This window comes from Epinephelus moara, chromosome 24, assembly GCF_006386435.1.
Source record: "Epinephelus moara isolate mb chromosome 24, YSFRI_EMoa_1.0, whole genome shotgun sequence".
NCBI lineage: Eukaryota > Metazoa > Chordata > Actinopteri > Perciformes > Serranidae > Epinephelus > Epinephelus moara.
The window spans coordinates 573,301-580,617 of NC_065529.1; the positions used below are offsets into that span (position 1 = coordinate 573,301).

General features: G+C 41.0%; 1 protein-coding gene across 1 annotated transcript in view; it reads left to right on the forward strand.

Moving 5' to 3' along the window:
• Positions 1-7,317, forward strand: part of LOC126386418 (dihydropyridine-sensitive L-type skeletal muscle calcium channel subunit alpha-1-like) — a 509,728-nt gene that overhangs the window by 475,927 nt on the left and 26,484 nt on the right. Inside the window, 2 exon segments of the mRNA XM_050038752.1 lie at positions 2,855-2,980; positions 4,025-4,179. Of these exon segments, the coding sequence (XP_049894709.1) occupies positions 2,855-2,980; positions 4,025-4,179 (281 nt within the window).

Here is a 7,317-nt window from a genome sequence, read left to right on the forward strand (position 1 = left end):
ACAGGGAGAAACACACGCAAGCCTAAGACGTGGTAAGATACGATATTCCTCACTATATGAAGTGACTGATAACAAGATGGATTGTAAAGAAATTCGTCAGGTTTTTATTTTGTAGACAATCAATCTGTATTTATAGCGTGATGGGATGACAGCACAATGATGTGTGTGGTATCACTGGAAAGCTCTAGTGCTGCACTTTCATGTGATATGCGTAACATTTCTGTGCAACCCTGCATTCACGAGTAATCCATCTAAGAGTAATGTGTTGCAAAGCTGCATGAAAGCTCTGTTATACATAATTTTTAGTGTAACTTTATCTTTTTTTTTTTGCTATGAAAACATTGGACTACCGACAAGTGCTTGATCTTGTCGGAAAGCTACGATTCCGCTGTTTCACGTGATATGTCTTCTCGCTATGACGCACGGTCAGAGGAGAACAGGTGTCAATTTGGACGCACTATGCGTCATTCGGGCCCATAGGGTTAACAGGTCAAGAGGTTTTAAATTACTTTAAAAATGACCTTAAAAGTATTTCCATTTATTTTCATCAATATTATTTCTCTGAACCCAACTGAATGACCTGGAGGGTTACAGCAAATTACCTCATTTCAAGTACAAGTCCAGAGTGGTCCAAACATCAGGAAAGTATACACATCTTTGAGGAAATGTTACACTCCAAAATTACAAGCTCCTTTGTTTAATCATCACTTTAGTCTTTGTAAAAATTGTTTTCTTTTATGATTCACTCTCCTTTATAATTCATGTTTTATCCATGTTAATATTTGTCATCCTGTTAAAATGTATATTATGTATTTATATATTCATGTACTTACACAACAAACCAGGAGTACTGTCACCACATGTCAGACCTGGCGAAAAAAAGTATAAAATGAAAAAATTAACCCCTAAAGTGCCAAAATGGGCTCTCTAGCGCCACCTAGACACACTAACTGCGGCCCGTAGGAATGTCGTAGAAAGATCAAACCAAAACTGGCTTGTTTGTCTCATGAAGACCTACAAATCACGCACTGACACCCCTGACCTTAATCCAACAGGAAGTGAGCTAGTGCCTCCCCCCTTGAGAGGGTTCTATAACTGTCTACGTGAGCTGAAGGCCGTAACGGCGTGAGTCCGAGGTCCCGCCCAACGCTGCTCGCAGCTTTAATTATTATTATTCTTTCTCCCACCGTCTCCCAAAACCTCAAACGGTTTGGATTTTATGGGCTCTTAAAGGTGACGTGCCACAAAACCTCCTGACGATCTCCGTGCCATCTAGACACACTACAATGGCCACTGTGGCCCGTAGGAATGTCATAGAAAGATCAAACCAAAACGGCTTCTTCGTCTCAAGACCTACAAATCACGCGCTGACACCCCTGACCTAAATCCAACAAGAAGTGAGCTAGTGCCTCTGAAAGTAACATGAGCAAATGTGTCAGTTGTGAGCTAGACATCTTAAACTTGCGACAAAGATCGCATTTTTGACTCCACAAACATGAAACCTATATGTCTGCATTCGGGATAAGTGTATCTCTCTGCTGGTATGGTCAGATTGACGATTGGACCCACGGTTTGGGAATAACAGGGAAGAGTTCGAAACATTTTAAAGCCATCTCCATCTGCCTGCTCTCACAAAGCTTGTCTCTCCCTCTCAGTGATGGACTCAGGATGTTTGAAGGGCAGGGGCGAAAAGGAAAAAAGGGCACCTACTGCATGACATAGGGCCCCATTGATGCTCAAAAAAACATTCTCAAAAACTCACCAAAATTGACACGCATGTCAGGACTGGCAAAAAATTTGCTAAAATTAAAAAAGTGCCAAAATGGGCTCTCTAGCGCCACCTAGACACACTATAATGGCCACTACAGCCCGTAGGAATGTCGTAGAAAGATCAAATGAAAACTGGCTTGTTTGTCTCATCGAGACCTACAAATCACGTGCTGTGAGGGGATGACATGCAGCAAAGGGCCACAGGCTGGACTCGAACCCGGGCCGCTGCGGCAACAGCCTTGTACATGGGGAGCCTGCTCTACCACTAAGCCACTGACGCCCCTATTTGCAGTTTTAATTTTTATTAGGTTTTTACTGTCTGGCAGGTTAACTCGTATCTTGGTTCTCTGATAACTTAAGATCCAGACATTTATGAGGTTTTCCCCTGGTGCTTAACCATCTGCAGAGGTCTCCCCCTCCCCAAAACAAACTGACTTAGCAATCAAAAATGGGAAAAAGATTAAATAAAGCAATTTCTTGTTAAGAATATCAATCTTCTTCATCACAAACGGGCTGCTAACTATGGTGGCAAACGCAAAAAAAAAATCCACTAAAAACTAATCAACAGATTGACAGTTTGATCCCCTGGTCCTCCAGCATGCATGTCAAAGTATCCTTGGGCAAGATACTGAACCCCAAATGGCTCCCGACGGCTGTTCCATCAGTGTGTGAGTGTGAGTGAATGGTTACTTGAGTAGCAGCTGGCACCTTGTATGGTAGCCTTGGCCACCAGTGTGTGATTGTGTCTGTGAATGTGTGACATGTAGTGTAAAAGTGTTTTGAGTGGTTGGAAAACTAGAAAAGTGCTATACAAGTACAGTCCATTTGCCATTCACCGTAGAAGCAGGCCCACTGTGTATCTTCCTGAGACTGTCAGCTACCTACCTTTCACTGAGAATATCCCTCACTCAGACACTTTGAATGATAAACAATGAAAGAGAGTGAAAAGTCAAGGTATAATCCACATGATGTAGAACAACTAAAATACATATAAAAGTGATTATATGAGTTTTTTGTTCTCTTCTGATAGCTACTACTACTTCTTCTCTTCTTTAGTAACCAAATCTTTCTGTATGTATATTAGGCAGGGTTGAGGAATATCGAGGAAGAGGCAGCTCCAGAGCTTCACAGGGCCATCTCCGGAGACCTTGTGCCTGAAGAAGAGATGGAGCGAGCTATTGAAGAAGTTGCTGTGGAGGGCATCTTCAGGGTAACAGGACAGAATGAAAAGATGAATGGATAGGTGGAGGGAGTGAGGAAAGGAAGTGTGGAAGGACTGTGGCTCAAAGAAGAGCGGGTCGTCCACTAATCGGAAGATCTGTCTCTGTCGAAGTATTCTTGAGCAAGATACTGAACCCCAAATTGCTTCCGCTGGCTGATCCATTGGTGTGAGTGTGTTTAAAAAAAACTGAATAGCAGGTGGCATCTTGTATAGTAGCCTTGGTCACCAGTGTATGAATGTTTGTGTTAATGGCTGAATGTGACTCGTAGTATAAAAAGCGCTTTGAGAGTTCAGATGACTAGAAAGGCACTATTCAAGTGCAGGTCCATTTATATAGGCTAGGGTTTAACAAACAGCCTTCCCTGTCTTCACTCAAACAGTAGTCTAGGAGATAATAATAATAAAAAATATATATACAGTATATCAAGGAAATATAAGATAAGGGAGTATATCTGTACTACCCTGATGTCTGCATCAGGTAAGTATATCCCTTGTTCTAACAGTGGATGTACAGACCATGGGAGGAGATTACTTAACCTCATTATTCAGGCTGTAATAAAGCCTGGCCATAACTCCTATTAAGCTTTCCCTGGGAACAGGAGCTGAACCCACAATGCAGAGAGAAGACAGGGGTAAGAGTTAACTGGTTTATTATCCAGAAAACGGCAGTAAAGCAGGAGTGTAGATGAGGGGAACTCAAAGCTGGGCCAAGTGAGTCGTTGCATGTCCAGGTGGAGAGGATCCGAGCAGATGAAAAGGCTGGGGCTGAGCGTGGAAGACGAAAACAGGCCGGGCACTGAGAGGACGACAAAATAAAGAGTCAGGAAAAGCATACAAAAATCTAGAGTCAAAAAAATCCTTGAGAATTTGGCCAAGAAGTTACCACTTCACAATTCAAATACATCATACTGACAGTCTCAATACTAGGGTATCATGTTTTTCTATTATGTTGTATTGACGTATTTAACATACTGCATGTGTCAGTTATATATATAGGCTGCAGTAACTCTGCTGTTTTCTGTTTTGAAACAGAGACAAGGTAGTCTCTTTGGAAACCACTCAGACCCGTTTTCTGTGGAAAGTGAGATGGCCAATGCCAACCAAGCCACGAACCAGCGCCCTCTGCAAATGGCAGAAGGAGTCATCAACAACAACATAAATATCACCAACAGCAGCACAAGTCACAGGTCTGTTTGCTCATGTGTATGTTTGGGTGTATTCTCTTTATTTTGATGGAACCTCAAGTGTATGGCATTATTGGAAGCTGTGGCTCAGCAGATAGAGCAGATCATCCACTGATCAGAAGACAGGCATTTCAGTCCCCAGCTTCTCCAGTCCGCGTGCTTAAGTATCCTTGAGCAAGATACTGAGCCCCAAATAGCTCCAGATGGCTGTTCAATTGGTGTTTGAAAGTTTATAATGAGTAGCAGTTGGCATCTTGTATAGCAGCCACAGCCACCAGTGTGTGAATGGGTGAATGTGACAAGTAATGTGAATGCACTTTGAGTGGTTGAATGACTGGTCCATCCATTCTATTTACCACATTGTTTTTTTGTTTTTTTTTTCCTTTTTTATTGTGCACTCCAAAGAGATGTATTTCTGTATATTGTTTCACAAAATTAGACAATATAGTACAGTGTTGGTGTTGTTAGAACTGAACACAATACCCAGTAAAAGTAAAGCAAAACCTGTCCTTGATGTAAAAAGACTAAGGGGCGATAAATTACTGTTTGGGGCTCCAAAATTGCATTATTTTTTAATTGAGAGAGTATTTATTCAGAGCCAAGGTCATCTGATTTACATAAAGTGACACTTGTAATACCTGTTGATGCACTCTTTTGATGCATGTGCGCGTATCTGGAAATTAATGGAGCGCAAAGGAGTGTTTTTTGCAGCTGAACTGTCAATATGGACAGCAGAGTAAAGATTCCTGCGAATGTAATCCAATTAATCATATTTCCACATGCATTTTGTGTCTACTCTGTGTTAAGACCTTATTTTCTTATTTTGAAAAGTAGAGGTAGTCACGTTTGTCCTGGGCCGAAAAATGCCCTCCAACGAACGATTAGAGAAAAGTCAAATCAAACATTTATTGAAGAAATTACTGCAAGGCATTATATCATACCATAATATCACGAGTGAACAAATATTTATATATATTTTTTATTTATTCATACAATCATGAGGGCTACTTTAATCAAATATTGGTCATATTGTGTGCTGAACAGAGATAGTGTAAAGAGTATATGGCAGTCATACCCCTCTCCAAAATGTTATCTTAAAATGATTGGTACCAATGGATGCCTCAGGTCCTCTAGTTTAATATGATACCAGTGTCTTCCCTGTAGTCTTAAAACTGAGCCCGCTACAGCAGGTTTTACAGATGCAGCCACTTCAAATTTCTTTTTGGCCCGTGGTAGAACCCTGACCGATCCGTGACAGGTCCCTGTTGTCATCTGGCCGGGCTGGTAGCTCTAATGAGATCCCCCACAATGACGTAGAGAATACGGGGCCGACTGGAAACGCCCCTAAGTTTCATTTGTAGAAACCAGTTGCAATGGTCTGTCTATCCACCAGGAGGAGCAATGAGTGGGTAAGCTGAAGTGGTTTACTGGACCTCTTATGACTGTAATCGTGGGAGAGAGCTACCTCATAAAAGTGACATTTCACAATTCTTCACATTATGAACCAAAAAAATTATTTTGTCTCTTAATTAATGTTAATGTTATTTTAAAATTTAAGTCTCTTAATGAGCAACTTTTTCAAAATGATTTAAGTAATTATTTTCAAAATGTTTCTCATTATTCTGAGAGACTAAGTCAATATTTTTAGATAGGGGAGACCTGGGCCAATTATAACAAAATTTTAGGTTTTCCTTAATAACTAATGTGTTTATAACACTGATGCTGCAGCAGATAAAGGTGGTCATTTTAATAACTTAAATACAGCTGGGTGGCTTATTGTAACCTGTAATAATATAGCAACAAATTTATATTATTGTACAAAAGTACTGTAACTAAGAGGCCAATCTAAGTCTTTAAAATACAAGTAGTGCAATAAAAGTGTAATATTCGCATCTGAGACAGTGGAGTAGATTAATAATGTAGCAAAGAATGGAAATACTACTAGGTAAAGTACAAGCACCTCTAAATCTTTGACAGTTTTTGTGTTTCTGTGAGGGAAGCGCCATCTCATGGTGACACCTTGTAATTGAATAAATGGGCGTTGGCAGGCTTCCGAAAGGCTTTCGGAAGGCCTGGGAAATTTGAAGTGGCTGCATCTGTATTTGCTAACATTAGTTTGCCCAACTCCTCACTTTTACCTCTGCCTGAAATACCTGCTGCTTTTTTACATTTTTTCCAGACATTTGGTCATCATCTCGCTTTTCCTTTAATTTTTTTGTTCTCTCTGTACCCTAGCTTTTTTTTTAGGAGTCCCTGAGTTTTGGTGCGGCATTCTGACTTAGCAAATCAGGCTGCAGTCTGGCTCACTTTTACATCAGCAACGCCTGTGAGTTCTGTGCATCATGCATCTGACTCCCCTGACTATATCAGATGGCACACTGAAATGTGTTTTAATGATAAGAACACATTTATTTATCATGTAAATACATATAACATATAACTTTAAGGGTCAACCATAGAACTTTTCATGGGCTCCCCTTGAGCTGGGGTCATCTGTGCCCTTTGACCTCCCCTGACAGTGGGCCTGTGTCAGATTATGGTGTGTCCAACATTACTCTTTAATTTCAGACACAGTTCCATCTGCTGCAACGGTCAGTTTGCAGTGAGAAATTAGAGTAAGGGCCAGAGATGGGGACTTGAGTCATTGTGACTTGGACTCAAGTCGACTCGAGTCGCTGTTTTGATGACTTGTGACTTGACTTGACAAAAAATAAAAGACTTGAGAGTTGACTCGGACTTGGAAGTTAAAGACTCGGGACTTAACTTGACTTGAGACACGATGACTTGAATGACTTGAGTGTTATTCACATCATGTTTTCGGTTAGAACAGGGGTAGGCAATCTGTGGCTCCGGAGCCACATGTGGCTCTTTAGTCCCTGTCCAGTGGCTCCTTGAGCCTTTGAGAAAAGAATTCTATGGAAATTCATTCTATGAACGGTTTGGTGGAACTTGTTTTTTAATTTATTTGCTAACATTAACCCCAGAAAACATGAGCGAACATTCCGACCAGTTCATCACAAGACCGGCTGTACGTTTTATGAACGAGCAACACAGGGTTAAATGAGCTAAATGGGTGATTTTGGCCGCTGCCTTGGTTAGTGTGTGTGTGTGTGTGTGTGTGTGTGTGTGTGTGTGTGTGTG